The sequence below is a fragment of the Pterocles gutturalis genome, unplaced genomic scaffold (genome assembly GCF_000699245.1).
Source record: "Pterocles gutturalis isolate BGI_N339 unplaced genomic scaffold, ASM69924v1 scaffold51374, whole genome shotgun sequence".
Taxonomy (NCBI): domain Eukaryota; kingdom Metazoa; phylum Chordata; class Aves; order Pterocliformes; family Pteroclidae; genus Pterocles; species Pterocles gutturalis.
In genome coordinates, this window is record NW_010130065.1 from 14,382 (window position 1) to 34,449 (window position 20,068).

At 42.4% G+C, this 20,068-nt stretch overlaps 1 protein-coding gene across 1 annotated transcript in view; it reads right to left on the reverse strand.

Annotated features, from left to right (window-relative positions):
• LOC104466600 (calcium/calmodulin-dependent protein kinase type II subunit gamma-like) overlaps positions 1–20,068 on the reverse strand; it is a gene marked incomplete at its 3' end in the record, with an annotated part of 41,910 nt that overhangs the window by 14,280 nt on the left and 7,562 nt on the right. The window contains exons 5-11 of the mRNA XM_010080083.1: positions 17,637–17,739; positions 16,675–16,758; positions 15,713–15,807; positions 13,012–13,134; positions 10,619–10,702; positions 9,895–9,950; positions 4,511–4,541 (exon numbers count right to left, since the gene is read on the reverse strand). Of these exons, the coding sequence (XP_010078385.1) occupies positions 4,511–4,541; positions 9,895–9,950; positions 10,619–10,702; positions 13,012–13,134; positions 15,713–15,807; positions 16,675–16,758; positions 17,637–17,739 (576 nt within the window). The remainder of the gene's footprint in view (positions 1–4,510; positions 4,542–9,894; positions 9,951–10,618; positions 10,703–13,011; positions 13,135–15,712; positions 15,808–16,674; positions 16,759–17,636; positions 17,740–20,068) is intronic.

Below are 20,068 nucleotides of genomic sequence, written 5' to 3' on the forward strand. Positions count from 1 at the left end.
CTCCTGCATCCCATAGCATTCTCCACAAGTTACTATTTACATAGAATGTTACAGTGGGCCTGAAAAACGTTATGATTTTATATCCCCTAATCACAAACATAAGTGCTCAGGAAAAAAAAAGAAAGAAAAGAAAAAGCAACTGACAAAGAGCTTAGAGAAGAACTAGTTTTTACATACTTAAAATTACATACTTAACTAAAAATAGCACTTCGTGCATTAACAAATTCTGATTCTAAAGATGGATCTGACAGGGCCTGCTAGAACTGGAAACACATCCATCCTCTCACATGAGTAGGAAGGGAAATTCCCCCTTTGGGAGAAAAGGGAACACAACTGTTTGAAGTGCTGCCCAGAGACAAAAAAACCCAAACAAACCAAGAACCAAACCCAACCCAACAGTAGGACTGTAGCACTAACTACAAGGAGCCCAGACCTTGACAAGGTCAGAGAAAGGACATTCAGCATGAAGAGTCCTTAATCTTCACCCAAGTGTCTAGCCCAGCCTATTCCTTAACCCCTCCCTCACCTTGCCGTTGATGGCAAGTCCAGATTACAGGCAGAAGGGGAACAAGAAAGCAAGTAGATTTGACATGAAGCTATCTAAAGTAAATTTTAAAATGGCAGCTGCACAATGTTGCTCATAAATGTAGAATCTTAAAAAAATACCTGGGACCTACAGTGGTAGCCACAAGATACGTGGTGTGTTGCATGGCTCTGCAATTCGTCACCCGGTATCTTCTAGCCTCACTTTCCAAAGTTGAAAGCAGAAAAGCATGTTCTTGGGGACAAAACCTGGGCCTTCCTTTGTTGCTACTCCATCAGCTTGGATCCAAATTCTGTCTGAAGTGAGTGCAGCACTACCAAAGGTTTTGTGATCAGGGACAATTTAAGATTCAAGGCAGTTTAAATCATTCATTATTTAAGATAATGGAAAAGTTCTCAAGTGCCAAGCTGATGAAATATGTACCAATTAGCAGAATTAGTACTTGAAATAGAAGCAGCAGTGCAAAATGAAAACCATGCTTCAAATAGATTTTTGGAAAGGAATTTTCTAGAGGAGAGGGTCATAGGCATGGAAATCTATCAAAATAACCCCAGTGTGGACACACCTGTATTGGAATATAAAAAGTTTCCTTCCAGCCCTCCCCTCCTGATTTAAGCTGTCTCCCCCCCCCCCACTTCCAAAATGGTCTGATGCAAGTAAAATGCATGCAGCCCCATTGCTTCAGTGTGTTAGGCTTGCTTCAAACTATTAAAGCCAATTCATATAGAAACAAAAATTGTTTATTTTCTTTACGTATCAGCTCAAAATGATTCACACTAGATGCTCATATCACCACATATGACATCATTCCTCTCTCATTCATGCTAAATTAGCAACAACATGCCACACCTTGCATCAGACATTCACCAACACACATTTTCATTGAGTTCTTGGGAAAGACATACAGACCACGCTGAAACTTGCGTAGTAGTACCTGATAGAAATTCCTAGTGTACTTGTCAAATAATGCAGGACTCTAGCAGAGAATAGCTCTGCATGCCAGCCAAAAAGATGGGAAAGCTACCTTGAACAGAAAGTAAATTAAAGACAAACTGGTGACGTTTTTTTCTCAGTGGGCTTAAAGCCATTAATTTTTACACTGGTGTAATCATCAGTTTGTGGAAGAAATACTCTTTCCATTCTTATCTACTGTGCAAGTACCTGTGGCAACACTCCCATGGAACACAGTCACCCTGGACCAGATAAAGCCAGTGAAGAAACAGAAACATATTTTCTCTCAAATGTTCATAAGGAATCAATTTCTAAGAAGGTTTTAAGAAACAAAAAAACGAACCAAGCAAACCTCAACCACCAAACAAACCAGGAGTTTCCATATCTGGAGGGAACATGAGGAACAGCCTCACCACATGGCATGTGGTCAGCAGCAGACTACAGTTAAAAATACAGCATGTGATGCTTGTTATTATTTATATAGGAAGTGGGAGTAAAAAGGATACCACAAAGCTGAAAATGTTTGGTGTTCGAGTCAAGGTATCTGTGCTCTGCACTACTGCAATGGTAAGAAAATCATAGTTTAGTAATGCAAGACCAGATGCTCTCAACTCAATCGGTCACTGGCACAAGTTGTCAGAACTATCTAGGATGAGAAAATCAGTGGGGTTAAAATTATTAATTTCCTGCATAAGAAGCAACACATGAAAAGCAGGCTGGTCACAGCGGTGAGGCCACTAACCAGACAGTGACCAGCAGAGAGACTGCTGCACATTAGCCAAGTGTGCTGGTACTGCTCCAATAAGCAAATGGAAGTGGTAAAAGGCCACGCTTCCATGGGATGACTAATGGGAAGGAGCACCGTACATGTAGACAGCAGGGGCAAGGAAGGAGATAAGCATGTAGCCACAGAAATCCTACAACAGGAGTGTTAAGGATGTACTACAAACACACAAAGACCTGCTCTCCGTCTTGTCCAAACTTAGCACTGGGGGAAGCAACCTGTACTTTTTAAAGTCTGCATTATTGAGCAGGAGGGTTACAATTTCTTTCTGAGTTTTAAAGCTTATAGAAATGAGGACTTAAAAGCCACACCTGAAGATAGATGCTCTTTGGGGAAAATGGGAAGCTTAAACAAGTCTGAGGGCCCTCAGCCCAGGCTGAAAGCATGCAATGCCCCTCGTGGACACCACTCAGGTTCATCCTGCAGAGCAAGGCTGCCCTGACACAAAGGAGCAAGGAAGTTGTATGCAGACTCTTGATTGCAGGTGTCCAGTGTCACGCAGAAGTAGAGAAGAGGTTCCCAGAGGGCAACCCCATTCACCACAAAGAACGTTACGCCCTCTAGTCTACATTCCACTTTATCACAACTATTCAATTACATATATCAGGAACAACATATGCTGTGAAGAGCTGAAGAACACTTCACATCAGCTAGAAAAGGAAATCCAGCTTTATGCTTTTCACAGAGAAAGAGACTGTGTTCTCTCCTTAAGAGCCTGTTGGAAATCAAGAATCCTGAGAAGTAAGCCAGTTTTTCCTAGGTAGGTGACAAAAAATTATGTAGACGTGTTATCTGCTGCTTTTCCAGTTGCTTCTCCCCTGCCATGCAGGGATTTTGAAGCAAGTATCTGCTCATTCTCAGTTCACAACATTTGGGATCAACCATTCTTATTCCACTGGGATGTTAGTGTAAAGTTTTCCATATGAACAGATGCGACAACTCAAACATTTGCTATATTAGCATGCATGTGTTCAATGCATGTCTGTACGAGAGGCAGGCATGTGCAAAGGCACAAAAGCTCACTCTTCCAGGCACATTTCAAAGATAAGGATCCTAGGGCAAGAACAGGAGTTCCATGGAGCATTTTGGTCAAAAAAACCCAAACGCCCTTAGGGCAGAACACAGCGGAACTGCAAAAATACATGTTTTACTAGAACAGTCCCCCCAATAAACACAACTCCTCTGAAAATACCTGTTTGTCCAGCAGCCTGCTTGTCTTGTGAGTCCTCTGGAAACAGAGCCTCATTAAAACAGACAAGGGCTAAGAAAGCAGGAGAGAACAAGCACGCTGGTGCTCCAGTGTGCATGTCAACTCCCCAGCATGGGGAGAATGAAGACTGCCCACAGTGCAAAACCAGGAGATGGACTATTCCACCTAACAGCTGTAGATAAAGGTTTGGACTTCAAATAGAAATGCAAGCAAATAAACCAAACCCTACTTTCCCATGTGGAGAACTGTTATCCTTTGGAACACTTAGGGGAAGACAGTGCTCTAGCCCATAACTGTCTCTACTCCAGTACCAGATGGTAAAGGGCTACTGCCTGCAACAACATACAGCTTTAAGAATGGCCTCCAGAATGCTGACCTCCAGAACTAAAGGATGACCATGCACACAAAGAGTGAAATTAAAGTGGGGAAAAAAAATAATTTCCCTCAGAAGGAAACAGCAGAGTGCCTGGCCCTCAGGGATGTGGACCAAACTCTGACACAAGACTCAGTTTCCATTCTGCTGAAATATTAACATCTGGAGGCTCCTCCTTCCCCACCCCTCTTCCCAGATCAACCTTCAGCATCTGTCCAAGGGGAGAGACAAAGAGATTTCCATAGGGTCTGCTGGGTATCATCAGTCAGTGACAACTGCTCTGTGCAGTTTCGACACCCAGAAGCATTCTGCATTGAACAGAACACACTAGTCCAATGCATGTGTCACACTTGAGCAAGTCCTTGGTCTTTCTAATCCACAGCATTGACCAGTTAGTTCTCCATACTTCAGAGAAAGGGGAAAAAGAAATCTTGCTGGTACAACAGTGCACTGAGCTAGTGTGATGTATAAAGTGCATGTAAGACACATTGAGATCCCACCCAGGGCTCCATAGCAATAGACCAAACATAATCCCAACCACAAGACAGGGCTGTGGTTTTACCCTGCAAGGGGATGGGCACCAGAGAAAGTGTCTGCCTTCTGTTCAGATGGTGGGAGAGACAGTGAAATGGGAAAGCAAGAACTTACCTTCACTCCGTCTGACTTCTTGTTATGGCAGCTGTGGAGAGAAGCAGAAGTAGGTCAGCTTTTGGTTTCAAGACTATTCTCCCTCTCTTTCCCCCACTCTCTCCCTACTTCCCTCAAAACTGCATGAGACTTCAGAAGGACACCCACCCTGCTAACTCCTCTCTAACAGCAAGAGACCTGGAAAACAGGCCAAGTAACTCACCAAATCCATCCTGATAGCAGAGGGTCACCCATCCTATCTATTGTTCCACTATTTAGACAAAAATGCTCCCACTTTCAGCATCTCAGGAAGACCAAGTCTAAAATGAGACTTCACAGCTCCTCTGTTTTGATCCTCTGCTCACACACTGCGACCCCATTGAGAAGTGCTAGCAGTCACAGGGCAAAAAAGCTAAAGAAATCTGCCAGATCTTTGCAACAGGATAAAGGCTTTACCCTCAAGTGCAGCCATGCACGTAACAGACAGCTTTATAAAGAGGGCTTCCTAATCACTGCTATTCACAGTTACTCCGGGAAAACATCAGGATAGCTGAAAGGAAGATACTGGAAAAGTATAAAAGGCAATGTCTGATAACTGTTTAAAAAAAAAAAAAAAGGAAAAAGAAAAGAAACAGGAACTAGGCTGAATTTCCCCATGGAAAGATAAAGATGCTCTGCTATGCTCAACTTGAACAACTGACACTAACAATGAAAGCAAGAGCATGATAAGCACAGACAGGGAGCCCACAACAAGTGTCTGTCAGAAGGCACACTTGGGACTGACAAAAGTGCTGCCCTCTAGAAAGCAGTATGTTGACAACGACTCTCAACAGTAAGACCCCATCTACAGCCTCAACAGATACAAAACATAGCTTGCCTACTGTTCAAGATTTATGTCAAAAGTATTTTCCAGCCTGCCTTCCCTACCACATAATCCTATAGGTACGGATCAACTAGACAATATTAGCTGAGCTGGTGCAAATGACTGCAGCGTCTCCTCACAGTAAAGAGGTGGCACCCCATACAAGGTTATAACAACCACTGAATTGGTCTTCCTAATTCTACTCCCTAATGCAAGTATAAAGCTAGGTCAGGATTTTGTCTTCATTAGAAACCATCCAAGAACACTGGAAGAACCTGATGCAGCGGTTTTCTGAATGTGATGTGTCACAACACAATGCTCCACTGTGCATACATGAAGGTGGCCACACAAATTTTTCCAAGCAGCTCATCTGCCCTGCAACAGTTTCTTTGCTGACTGTACAATACTAAAGCATTGCAAGAGTGAATCTAACAGATAAGTTCTTGCCACTTTCAAGGCACGATGAAGGAGACCAGCTTGATTCCATGTGCAAGAAGGAGAACAAGATGACCGTGGGGTCAACTTTTACTTTGGTTAAAGGAAAGAACCCAAATTCCAATCTGAGTATAAACGTACATATGGTATACGCACACCAAATAGCAAAAAATCAGTTTCACAAGCACTTCCAGAAGGCAGGTATAAGGGTGAAATATTTCAGTACCACTTCATTATTTGTATTATTGCCTTCTTCTTGCTTTTTTAGTCAGCTCAAAAACATCTCTGTATAGGTTACACCAAAAATGCACAAGCATATTCAGCCCTTCTTTACTTAGTCAGAAAGCACTCTGCTCCCTGGATCTGTCTCCAGTCTCTCTCAACTCCACCTAACTAGTTTAAAACCCCAAACTTCACACTGGAGAGTTAATAAGGATCTGTAGAGACACGTAATGAATTCCAGTTAGTGTCACAAGCTGCCATAATAGCTCCCTCACAAAACTGACTTGAGCAAGCAATGACAACTCCCAAGAAAAAAGCTCAGCATCAGTTAAAGACAGAGGTTTCAGGCATAAGGCTTAATTACCTGCAATGTCTGCCTTAGGATCTATTTTGAACATGAGATAGCACACAGGACTTGTGCTGAACCACTCGAGATAAGTGAATTTCATTGTTGAACAACTCCTCCCCAAATTACAGTTGCAATCCAGTTAGGAAAACCCTACTAAGAATTTCATGTAGTCCACTTGTAAGTCTTACATAAAAATCAACTTATGGAGAAAAGCCACTTCTCAGCACTTTGTGAAGATGGCTGTTTCTAAGATGAAGATCAATTTTGCCTATCCTTTCACTCTGCTTATAGCAGGCTTACTTACAGAGTTCTATCTACTGCAATGAGTCCAGGCACCCTTAAACACCTCAGCTGTTAGGAATCTCTGAAAACCTTGACAACTTTCTCCTAGTAATAAATTTACATTTACTTCTCAGAAAGTGATTCAGGAGTTTCTTGCATATGATCTAATCAACAGATCTACCTGACTGTACTTTGTAAGTGGACACAGGCCAGATCAGTGTTTGCTTGGATCATCTGACCATCAAAAGCCACAAGTGAGCACCCAGATCATCCTGTGTATACCCTGGTGTGACTCCAAAGATGCCACAGCGAAGTTTAGATTGCAATGTTCTCTCTCGCAGCTGAGTGAATACCCACCAGAGTGTGGACAGAAGCCACCAATCCCTTATTATAACCAGGTCTAAATTTCCTGGACTTATACTGAAAAGAGTACAACTGTATCCGCTTTTAACAAATAGCCTACAGATTACCTGAGATACAATCTTTTAAAAAGAAGCACAAACAGTCAATAATCAAACACCATAACTGGGGAAAGGAGCCAGATCACGCTCCTTTATCTTTAGGAACTGACCTAGGGCAAAAGGCACCTAGCAAGCAACAGATTACTCACAAAAGAAGATTTTTTTTTTCTTCGTAAAAAGTAAGTTTTTTTTTTTTCATGGGGAAAAAAAGAGTACTGCTACAGACTCTTTAAGCATGCAATTTGTCACAAGCTAAAACCACACTGTCAAATGAAGCAACTCCACATTATGAAATGTGTGACAGAAGAGTCAGTAATGACAACAGGATTCAAGAAGTCTTCTCATCTTTCCTGCAAATAGTACTATCGTGCCTAATTAATTGATACCAGGGTCACATGAGCCTTTGTTTTCCTCTTGGTTCAAAACATCTGTGAAGAAGCTTTTAGAAGATCTCATCCCCAGACAGCAAAAAGCTTCTCTCTTCATACATCTAGTTCCCTGTCTGCTGGGAATGGGGCTTTTAGAGGCCCACAAAACAGTGTCACCCAATTAAAGAAAATAAAAACCCTTAAGGTGTTTAGGGACAAGTACTATTTCAGAATTTTTCAAGCATAGTTAGATGACCTGTCACTGAAGGAAAAGTCTGAGCTCTACCCAAAGCTCCCACATGGACTTTGTAACTTTTTACTTTCAGTTGGCATGCACTTAGTCTTCAATTCCAGCAGATTTATGTTTTTCAACTGCAGCAATTAAAAAAACTAAGTAAATTAAAAAATAACTTTTTAAAAGTCAAGCTCATATTACATGCAGTCCTCCAAAGAAAACAAGAGTAGCTGATCTCCCCACTTTCAAAACACATCAAAATATTAGGAATAGCTCATATATACACTATACTATAATAGGCTATAAATGCTTTGCATCTGAATTCACAAAATTTATTTCTGGACAGTTTATTTTTTTCTCGTTATCTGTGATCACAGCTTATATTCAAAGCAGAACTCAGTGATACCGAGAACTCTGCACCCAACTATGGGCCACCTAGGATTTCCTTTTCTTCAGCTGTTAACCGAAGTGGATCCAGCAGCTTCAGCCCTTGAGACAGAGAAGAATGAGCAGAGCAAGCCCTTTCCTCCTAGATACTAGCTCAGGGAATAAGTGGATGTATAGGTCACACACCATTAAGGAGAACCCTTCTCTCAGGAATTTCATATACTCAAAATCTGGGCCACAGGACATTTTCTTACCCGAGCACTTATGAAGCTTCATTAGAAGTGACAACATTTGCAGACTAAAATGAATCTCAAACTGCTGTTCAAAAAAAAAAAAAAACACAACAAAACAACCCTATTTCAGAATTATCAATTAAGTGAAATAAAAACTACCTGTGTGAATAGGTAAAAAACCATTCACACCAGCAGAAAGCCCAATAAAATGTTAAGCTTTGTACAGTCCTGCAGAAGCCCTGTCCTTGTGCCACAGCTCCTCAGGCAGTTATTTCAGAATCATTCTCAGAAAATAATGTATAATTTTTAAGTCCCATACTAGCACAATCCCAGGACAGGTGAATGGACAAAATTATTCTGTCCCTTTAAGGCCAAATTACCAGAAATGCACTAAAGAGAAACTGCCGTAGCCACAAGTATTTCTGACATGTTGGCACAGGTTCACCAGAAAGCAAGAACCAAGGAAAAAATGTTCAGAAGTTGCTGAGGGCTGTCCCTTAATTGTAGTTTGATTTCACATCCTTTAATTTTTTTAAAACCACCATATGGGAGTTTAAATATGCCGCCTTGATTTCACAAAAGAATGTATGCATGAATGTGCACTTTGAATGCTGGGATGATCATTTCACAGAGGTTTTCATTACAATTAGAAGTTTATTGTAACATCACCCAGATTGGTATCCAGCATTATTAAATAGCCAGATGAAATTAATACACTTCCATTTCATTCATCATCACTTATAATCCATACAGCAGACTTTCACTCAAAAGTAACTGTAGTCAGGTGCAATAAAAATCTGGCTCATGCATTCAATGATTGCCCTTTTGAGAAGAGAAAAAAAAAATGTCAGAGGACAAAGAAAGCAAAAAATTCCATAAACCAAAAGCACTTGCAAATAGAGGTTTGCCACCCAAATGGAAATGAACACAGATAAGACTGCATCACCTAGATGTGCTGAGCCAAGACAATAATCTTCCAAAAAGCACTGATTTGCATGTTGAGATTTGCATTTTCAGTAAGTGCACTACGTAATGCAGTTGGGTGGGAGCCAGACTACAAGTTATTAAGCTTAAAAGGATGAAAACCATTTCTGAGACTCCAAGAAGGAAAACTTTAATAGCTAGATGCTTCAGACCCATTTTTGATGAGTCAGAGTAATACAATATCCAAATAGGTCCTGTCCCTATTCTCACCAATATTGTTACTTGCCCTGTGTCCCTGCCTTAAGTCTAAAGAAACCCCTGCTACCTAATAAGAGTTCTTGACTGCTGGCTTCAGACAGGAAAGATAACAAATGCTGGCTAAAATTTCCCCAAAATAATCCAATAACAAAATATCATGAAAGGATTGTGGCAGCTGACTTTATTTCTATTTTGTACCAGATTACAGCACCATGTGCTCCTCCCCAGACGTATCACTTCCTATTTCATGCTGGTCACCAGCCAAGACAAAGCAACCACCATTACACTGTGATGAACCATAAACATGTCTTCTCCCTTCCTACTCAACCCCAAAATGGTTAAAATATCCAGACTCACTCACAGAACAAAACCAAGGAAGGGGTGGGAACAGTGAGAACTTACCTGAAAAATTCCGAGACACAAGCATCGTCGTGAGGATTGCACCCTGTGGGAAGGAGAAAGTAGGGATAACAGATAGCGTAATTCAATTCAGAAAGGGGCTGGACTGACCCATGGAGAACACAGTGCACCACATGCCAAAGCAGAGGTATCCCAGTGCTACTCTGGAAAGTCCTAGTGTATCCAGGATTTCCACATGTGGGTGTTGGACCTGACACAGAACCGCTCAGAGTCCTGCCTTTCTAGAGCAGCAGCTAGAGGCCAGGCAGGATAGCCTAGGAAATCTAAAATGGCACCAAGAGTTATGTTTAGACACATAGCTGCTTCCTAACTTTCCTAACAGGCAGCTGCTCCATACACAGGCCGGAGGCTCTGCCCTAGCTACAGACAACTGATAGACTACCACTGGGAGGCAGAGAGTGATCAGAACTAAAACCACAGAATTTAAGAACTAGTTGCTCTATTTCAACTCTCTTGTGGGAAGTAGAAGGAGTGATTAATGTAGCAGAAGGGGCATGGAAAACTTACAGCTTCAGAGGAAGAAACTACCCAGCTCCTCAATACACTCGTTAAGTACCCTGTACTGAAGGACCACATAAGGTACTTCACTAATGTTAGTGAGCTAATCATTAAAAAAATCTTGTTGCTGGGAAGTCATTAACCTCAAATTCAGAGGCTTAAAAACAAACTTACAGCAAACGAACGTATACTTACCTTTAGCTTCCTTCTAGCATTGAACTTTCTCAAGCATTCAACAGTCTCCTGCCTGTGCATCATTGAAGCAACAGTAGATCGTTGCTGAAAAACAGACATAGCAAAAGATTAAGAACATACCCTATCAGAATCAGCCAGGGTTGTTCTCTCCATTTGCACACAACCATGACATGCAAGCTGACATGGCCAAGCCTCTCACCACTGCATGGCTGCAAAACACTGCAACCAGTTCACAAATTAACAACTTTGCAATACAGCAAGACATGTTAAATCAAGGTTGGCTATTACAGGACAGCTCCCAAGATGACTGAGGTACAGGTGAGAATCAATGCTCCCTGTCTCACTGCCTTGATCCATTTGTGTGCCTGAAAGAAGACAAAGTCAAATGAACAAGCATACCCATGGGGGACTGAGTTAGAGGCACTACAGAAATGATCTGTGTTGCATTAGTTACAGCTCTAAGGGAAAACTCCAAGCAGTAAGTGAATACTAGTGAGCAGTAGCCTTCCTGGACATCACAACTCCCAGAATTGACTAGCAGGGGCCTCGACATCTTTGCATCAGTTTTGCAGAAATAGGTTTTCATTGTGCAAGAGGAGAGATCACATAGCTCTATTGTACAAATGCAAAAACTAGAGTATAACCTCTAGCTGGTGATGCACACCTGTCACCCACAGTAGACTAGGATCCCATCAGCTGCAAAAAGAGAACTTCCCAGAAGTGTTGCCAGTCATTGAGAGCACATGAGGAAACCAGAGACTGATGCTGCCAGGAATTCAGAGCACATGAGGAAACCAGAGACTAATGCCAAAGTAGCTGTTGCTCTTGCACAAAGCCACAAGCCTGAATTCCCTTTACAAGGACAGTGGGTGAATGACTAACTTGGCAGATCAGTGGGTACAAACCCTCTTTTGCCTTTCTCCTGCTTGGAAAAAAATCTGCAACACCCAAAAAACCTGTAAACCATACTCACATTCAGCTAGTTTTGTGGGAAGTCTCTGCTTTGATCCCGTCAGCAAAGCTAGCCACCTGCTGCAGTACACACAGCATTGTGGAGGGAGAATGTAGCTAAACCGTCCCCTAACAACTTTGATGGTCACTGTTCATTCAGCCTCCTTAGGAGTGTCAGGGATGTCCAGCTGTTCAATGTGGTCTTAAAAGAGTCAGGACATGTACTTCAGAAGTTCAGTGATGCTAAGAAACTCAGTGTCTCGGATAAACTGTTAAGATTTCCTACCACATTTACTTCAGAGGGGCAATACACGTCCAGAAAGAGCATGTATGTTGCATACACAGAGACTGCAGAGCAAATGGAAACAACAGACTCAGCAGAAGGCAGTTTGGGTGGGACGCTGAAATGGCTGTGAAGTGAAACTGAACTCCCCATAACTCAGAGAAGGAAAGCCTCTCTTGAAGCTTTCTATATTATGTTGCCACAGGGAGCAAGCTATCATAATACGTACAGCTTTGGTTACAGGCATTGGGACAAAAGTTAAATATACAGGAACTGCTATTGATTAAACATGCGAGAAAAAAAAAAAAAAAAAGCAGAGATGCAAGGTCTGAGCTAGTGTGAAGTTCTGACTTCCAAGGAACTTGCATCACTCTACAGTAGACGTTCCACTCCTGTTACACTGATGTTCACACAAATAAGTTGAAATTGCTAATTTGTTGTTTTGTGGTAGAAGGAAAAAAACACCACAGTTTCTGAAGAAAAAAAAAAAGAGTGAAGGAATACATTAGACACATCCTAGAAAGCAGAAGTATACTACGGATTAGAAGAGCATTTGGTTAGACTTAGGTGGAACTATTTCATCCTGCAGAGATAAAAGTGCACCATTGCTGCCCTCCTCAATGCCCACTCCCAGCTGCATTCTGGGCTTTCCTTGCCGATTTTGCAAAAGATGAAAAATATTCACGCGTGGGGTCTGGCAAGGCAAAAAGTACATACACAGAATAGCAGAAGATTTTTTTGCTGATTTCAGGTTTACAGTGAGTTAAGCTGCAGCAGAGAATAAATGTTCCAACATTGCAAAGATGCAACGAAAAAAACAGAAGTAGAGATGAAGAACCAAATAACCCTAAAATATTTTGTCTGATGCCAAACTCCATCTGACGCTTTAGGATGATACGGATTGCAAGAAGAGATGCGGGGGAAACCACAAACTATGGAAACGTACAAAACTTCTGAAAGAATAAGGGATTGTTTTGTTCCTGCAGTGGCAATAAAAGCACCACAGGATGACAAAGTCGGCTTGTTGAAGATCAGCCTCCAAAAAAAAATTGCATTTTGAAATATTTAAAATACTCTGGGCTCCTCTGCAGCTAAGTCTTCTTGACATGTCAGTTCAGAGTAAACCACAAACTGATCTGTAATAGAGGAAAACACTTACGCAGACCCATGGATGTTTGAGAGCCTGGTCAGCTGTGATGCGTTTTGCTGGGTTTATCGTCAGCATCTGGTTGATCAAATTCTTTGCTTCGGGAGTCACAGTGTCCCACTCAGGTGATGGGAACTGAAAGAGGAAGAAGGAATAGATGATGAACTGAAAGTATTTTCTACTAGCAGAGGAGATTCTGCCTCTTATACAGCTGAATTACAGATTTTGCCTTTTTGATACCAGCGCTAACGTATTTTTTTAAAAAATCAATTCTTGTGAAAACCCACACTGAACAAAAATCATACAGAATCCAACAAATGAATGGTACCACACAGCAGGACACGCTTCTACCATTCACCAGACACAGGCAGGAAAATTAACAGTTTAAAAGCCTTTTAAGAATCACTCAGACCTTTGAATTCCTTTCACTCTCAACAGTCAAAAAAGTAGGTCATAGGCCTTTTTAACTGAGTTCTGACATGAAAAACACAAGCACTATCTTTTTTACCCCACCTTGCTCTTTCTCTAGCATGCTAAAAAGCTATAACAGCATCTACAAAATCACAAACACTTAAGGACAGCAAAACCTTGTGAAATCAAAAACCACTCACAGAGAACATCCCATCAGGAATCTTTCCCCGCCATAAAGCACAATATCCTGGCACAATACCAGGCACTTAGGCAGCAACCCACCAGCAAGTTGTTAGCAAGCATCTACCATACCAGAAATCATCACTTGGGGAGCAAGAGAGTTGTAACAGTGGATAGGAATAAAGAAGCATGGAAACAAAGAAAAGAATCTCAAGTATTTGAGTTGCTGATCATCCATGAGGGATAACCACTCTCTCCTATAATTCCACTAATGATAAAGATTAGATATTTATGCCATCCTCCAGATGCTTGCATGTGGCATAGATGACAACATGCTGACATTAAACACAGTACGTCTCACTCCTGTTAATCTACTGTACAAATACAGGTGAACTCAAGAACACAAAGATAAATGCGCTGTTGGGATAAAAGTCCCCTGTCTTTAAGGTGGGGGAAGATTGATCTAACCTAAGAACATTTCCTTACATTACTAAAACATTTAGAAAAAGTTTATCCCACCTCTTTTCTCCTGCATTTTGTGCTTTGCTCAGTTGGGTCATAAACCCACCATACTTGATTTGCACATAATCTTATTTCAGCATTCTCAGGCACCAGCAAGGCATTGTACAATTTGTTCTACAAACATTGCAAGAGACTACTCAAAACTTATGATACTGAGCTTTCAGCCACGACACCTTCCCCCCACCCCAACTTTGAAGTATTCATGGTAATGCCTTGCAAAATCCCTACCCAACAGCACAAAGTCCAGTTCACAGCTGCCACTTCCGCTATGGTCAAGAAACAAGAGCAGCCCTGCAAGTGCATACTTGGTGCTGGCGTAAGGACACCAGGGGCAGGTATGCCAGTAAAACTTGAAATGTTTCTACTAGGGAAAACAGGCGAGGAAATCTATGAGAGCTTGCTTATTACAGGTGAGAATTCAAAACCAACAGGTAAATAGGAGGCATCAGGCACTTTACTCCTCATGACTTACAGAAAGAGTTAGACATTTAACTCCTGAAGTGCTTTGAAAATCCCCACTGATATAATTAGTGCAAAAACATGTCAAGTGAGAACAAGCAACACAGAAACAAGAGTCAGGAAGGCAAGAGAACACAAGTCCATTTAATGCTATCAAGTACAAAGACATCACTCTCCTTTCACCCAGGAAGCCACTGAACCAGGACATGGGGTTAGGCAGACCTGTGTTCTCACCAGTACAGCTGCTCTCATGGTCTCATGAACCCTTGCCTTTTTTTTTTCTCTGCCCCCCACCCCCTTTTTTGTTTAAACACAAACCACAAGACAGCCTACAAAATGAACTCCCCAACTTCCTCTTGATATTCACGCCCCCAGGCTTTGAGCTAGAGTTTCCAGGAGTTACTCCTTCCCTCAGAAGCCTCTCGTTATATGGAAGAATTTATGTCAAACATTCAAGCTGTGGTACCCAAACTACATTTTACACCACCTTTGCTCCCCAGTACTAACCTCCCTGCTATTCCTCTCCTTCAGGCACTTTTTACACCTTGGTTTTGCCATGCTCTGGGAACTGTTCCTTGAACTGCCTGGCTTTCTACCAGAGCCTCCAATCCACCACACTGATTCCCACCACAGCACCACCCCTTCAAAGTCCCCTGCCATTCAGTCTTCTCACTGGGCTCCACACTTTCCACGACTGGAAGAAATTCCACTGTGGCACTGAGGAGACCAGAGGCCATAATTTAAACTATTATTGCACGGAATACTTTCCCATACTTTTAATTAGGCCTTGATAAAGACAGACTCCTTCATTTTACCTTCCCTGTGCTCCCCTGAAAGAGTTAGCATTGGCTACATCTGCAGCACTTTGTGGTAAACATACTAGAAGATGCCATTTCCCACCATCTGCATTTCTCTAATGACCAGCAACAACTTGGCGCCCACTGCAATGCTTTCCACATATTCTTTCAGTAGCCCCAAACAGGACTGTATCCCAGGCAGTGAAGACAACAAAGTGCGTGAACACACCAAACATCACTTTGCACAGTAGCTTGGGGCCTGATGCTGGACACCAAGTAAGATAGTGCCACATCTTGGATTGCTTCTACACCCATGCAGGTACTCAGCAAAAAAGTGCCCTTACGTCATAGGCTCCGGCTTTGATCTGCTGATAGAGTTTGTGCTGATCTTCATCCCAAAAGGGAGGGTACCCCACTAGTAATATGTACAGAATCACTCCTGGGAGGGAGAGACACAGATACACTATGGTTAGGCTAATATGCCAATTATTCCTTCAGCCCCTCTTCCTTCCCTCTTGACAGTCCCCAAGGCAATGATGGATCTATATCTTCATTTGCCACCATATTTAGCCTTCTGAGGTAGAAAAAGAGAGTACAAACCTCTCCTCTGGTGAACCTCATGTACTTCAGGTCCAGCTCTTAGTGCCAGCTGCCAGGAGCTAGAACAAGGTACATGATGTCCTTCTACCCTCCCCTGGCTATTATGGCTGGTGAGCCACAACTCCCAGCTGCTCTCAGAACAAAATGAAGCTACATCCCCTGGAGATGCTGGGCAGCAGGGGACTTTTTAGGATGGACTAGGTTTTTAGAGGCTTACTGTGCATGGTCTTGGGACAAAAATGCCGCTGACAATGCTAAGACTCCTGGTCTGCAGAAGACCCTTTAGTCCGTGTCAGGCAACACTGACATCACATATCTTTAAACTTGTCGGTCCCAGATACATTTACACTGCATTTTTTCCACTTAAAAAAATCAGCTGTCTCAGTATTTCATCTCCTACATAATGTAATAGGAAATGGCTACAGTTATCTAAACAACTGACTCTGCAAAGCATAGACAGGTCCTATCTCTTGAGTCTCAAACATGCGATAGATGGCCTGAGAAAAGGATTAGCAGCCAGAATCAAATGAGTTCAGGCTCCAATATTAACTCCATCTACACAAGGTGCTTATCCTCAAGTGTTCCTTCATCTCTCCACCCAATAAGAAGGAGCACTGCACTCCCTCCCAGCAACAGGTTATAAGAAATTGCTCTTCTACATGAAACAGTGCTGTTTAAGTGCAAAACCACTTCAACAGAATCTTACCACATGCCCATATATCCACTGGTTTTCCATAAGGATCTTTTCTTAAGACTTCAGGGGAGAGGTAGCCTGGAGTGCCAGCAAACCCTGCCAGGAAATGGATGACATGAAGTACAGACAGTATCCAAGCAGAAGATATCTTGCCACATCACAGAATCCACTACTGTTAACCTACAAATTCCAAAACCCATTTCTCACCCTCCATCTCGTATTTGCTAAAGCCACCACTTGGTAAACCAGCAGAAAGAGGGAAAAAAAGATAAAGAAAATAGGATGGGATCAAGTGTCTATGTATTGCAGAAAAAAAAGAGAAAAGAAAGAGGGGCCACGTCAACCAGTTGGGCACAAACTTGCATGCCAGGCCTTGTATCGTTACATATAACGACTTGGAGTTTGAAAACACAAGACACAGATGGGACACATCCAATTGCCAAATGGTGGAGGCAAAGCAGGAGAAGCAGCCATCTCTCCAGAATGTCTGCAGCACTGTAGTCTCAGAGCTGATGTTTCGCCTGAGAAGGTCTCATTTCTAATTATGTTTTAGCTAAAAAAAGGTAAGGCCAAATCCAAATGTGCCTGAGGAAGGCCAAATCGAATGCATTTCTGTAAAATGACCAAACAAAATTCCAGATGTCTACAATCCTAAGCAGTAGGAAAGTTCAGATCAGGGTCTAAACTTAGCAGCTGCCTTCATCTCTGACACTAGCATCTACCGTAACCTGAGAAGAAAAGTAAGAGAAATACTTAGCCATTTTTTTCTGTCTTTATTTATCATATCCTTTCCTCTATTGTACCTACACTCGTGCCCAATGATCTAGAGGCTCAGAAGCCTGGAGAGGAAGCAGCAATGCCAAATACACACAAGAGTGCTGGAAGAGCTGAGAGAAAGTACTCAGGGAGGGTACAAGTCAACCAGCCACCAGAAAAGGGGGGGAGCAAAAGTGGGAAAGCTCAAACACTCTTACCAAACCAGGCCTGCTGCTCTCCCTGGACTTCTATAGCCAGTCCGAAGTCAGCCAGTTTAACAGCAGCACCCTTACATTTACTTGCCAGTAGTAAATTCTCAGGCTGGGGAGAAGAAAGAAAAAAGGGGGTAAGAATGAAAGACTGACATCGTCATTAAAGCCTCCTGCCTCACTATTTAAATCATTAAATTTGATGTGCTGAGTTGAGCAGGTATGTACCAAAGCTGTTCGGGTGAAGGCAGAGAAACAGCAACAAATGGCCTCAACCTAGAGTGGCAGAAAATCCTGAAGTCTAACACAAATCCTCTGTGTGAGCCAGAGCTCTCCCAACCCAGCCCATACGTTACATGCTGACACCAGAGGGCACTGGCAGTACAGTTCATGCAGCACATAACACAAAATTTGTTTCTTTCATCCCCAAGGAGAGTAATTGGGGGTGAGGGAAGGGGGGGGAAGATGCAGTAGATATAATCTGCAGTCACGTTTCTCCCTGTGAACATTACAGGGTCCCCAAGGCACTGGAAAAGTAAATATGATGCTGATAAGGGCTGCCAAATACAGTGCCATAATATGGGAAGGCATCATCTGGATACGCAGTAGCTTTCATCCCTTACAGAAAAGCCACAGCCTCAAATTGGCATAGGCAGCACAGCAGTAAGTATTCTTGTAAGCTGTTTTCACGCTACATATTTACAGCAGTGTAAAATATTCTGTCTTGCTACTGCTGCTGTCACCTATATGATAAACAGCAATGACACTTCCCCCATGTGCCAGGAAAGGGAGACAGACTTTTGTCCCTCACATTTCTACTTCGCATGAATCTCATTTGAATCATTATTCTGTTGTGTTCCAGCAGAGGACTTCAGCAGAAGGCTTAACACAACTCCAGAAATTGTACTGGGAGTCAGCAGCTTCCTCCTGAAGCACCAGAGCAGCTAGTTACATGGGACCCTTCAAAACCTCAAAGGCTTTAAGGTGGTGGCTGTTACAACTCAGCATAGAAAGGCAGGACAAATGTGATTTCTCATCCTACCCCCTACTGATCATTTGTGCAACTCATATCAACTTGAGTTTTTAACCAAGCAAAATGGAAGCCTGGAAATCCAGAAAAAAGCCCCTGTCTCAGTTTTAAAAATCTGATGTCTTTTTTGCAGCCTGCTCACCAGTTTCATCCCATGGCAACCCTGTCCTGCATGACAGGAACAAGATGCTTTGCTCATTCACCTGCCTTAACCTACTGGGCATGTGCCTTGCTTCTGCTTTGAACAAAGCGAGGACAGGCTTGCCCATCACAGTCCTCGCCATAAGAAGCATGGAAGGTAGGGGAACTGGGTCTCAATAGATTTGGATGCCACTGGCTTTTGACTACAAGGGAAGTGAAAAAGATTGTGTTAATCAAGCTACACCAATGAAAATTCACCGGTGTAAACAAGTCCCTAAAGCAGGAGACCAATGAAGTCTTATGAAAATCCCTCCCAACTTCAGATCACACCTGGGCTTGGCTTGACTAAGAAATAGTGAAATTTATGCCAAGTTAGTGCTAACTAAGCACTAGTTTCTTCTAAAATACATCGTGTGCATGTTTGACAACATATGGGTTGTCTCAGGTTTCACATACTTTTTGGTAAGGATATGAATGCATTCGCTAATTTCTTACAGTCCCTATGGACAGCTCAGCATTTGAAGTTCTTTAAGAGCATGTCAACCAAAAGACAGGCTTATGAGAGGAAGGTCCAAGAGACAAAACTTCACTTGAAGCAAGCTCTGCAGCTATTACAGACTGATCCTGAAGGCCAAGCTTTTGGCAAGGAGCTAAATACTAAATAAAGAGCACAGGATCTTTTATTGCTAAAAGGAACGGCTACTCCTCAGGCCTGGATAGTTTCAGTGAATCAGAGCAAGCAACAGAAGAAACACATTAACTACAGTGGGGAGTGTCTAGCAGCTGAGAAGTTCTAAACAAGTTCACAACTTTCACACAAACAAAACTTGGGAAGCAAAACAGACTGCATCTGAACACAGGACGTGAAAGAAAACTTAAACCATCCTGTAATGGAAAACACTACTGATTTTCACAGAGGCCCTAATTTTGGGCAGAAGTGCCTTCTGGAGGCTGCTTTCTCAAGAGCCGGTGTCCACTCTTGTTAAGAGCTGCCATACCACAGTACCTCACTAGCATCTTTTCATAGTGCTCTGAATCAGAAGGCCAAAAGTGTTGCATGGGAGTCTGCCAGAAACACTAAGGGTTAACAGCTGTCCATTAGATCAAAACACAGGGGGAACACTGCCACAGAGTTTGCAACATGCTTTTACCTTGCTTTTTGCAAATTATTTTTACACTTTTCCCCCTGTGCATTGTATAACAAACCAAAACCAAGACTAGTAGCAGATGTCATTCTGCATTAATTTAACTGGACCACTGCTGGCCATCA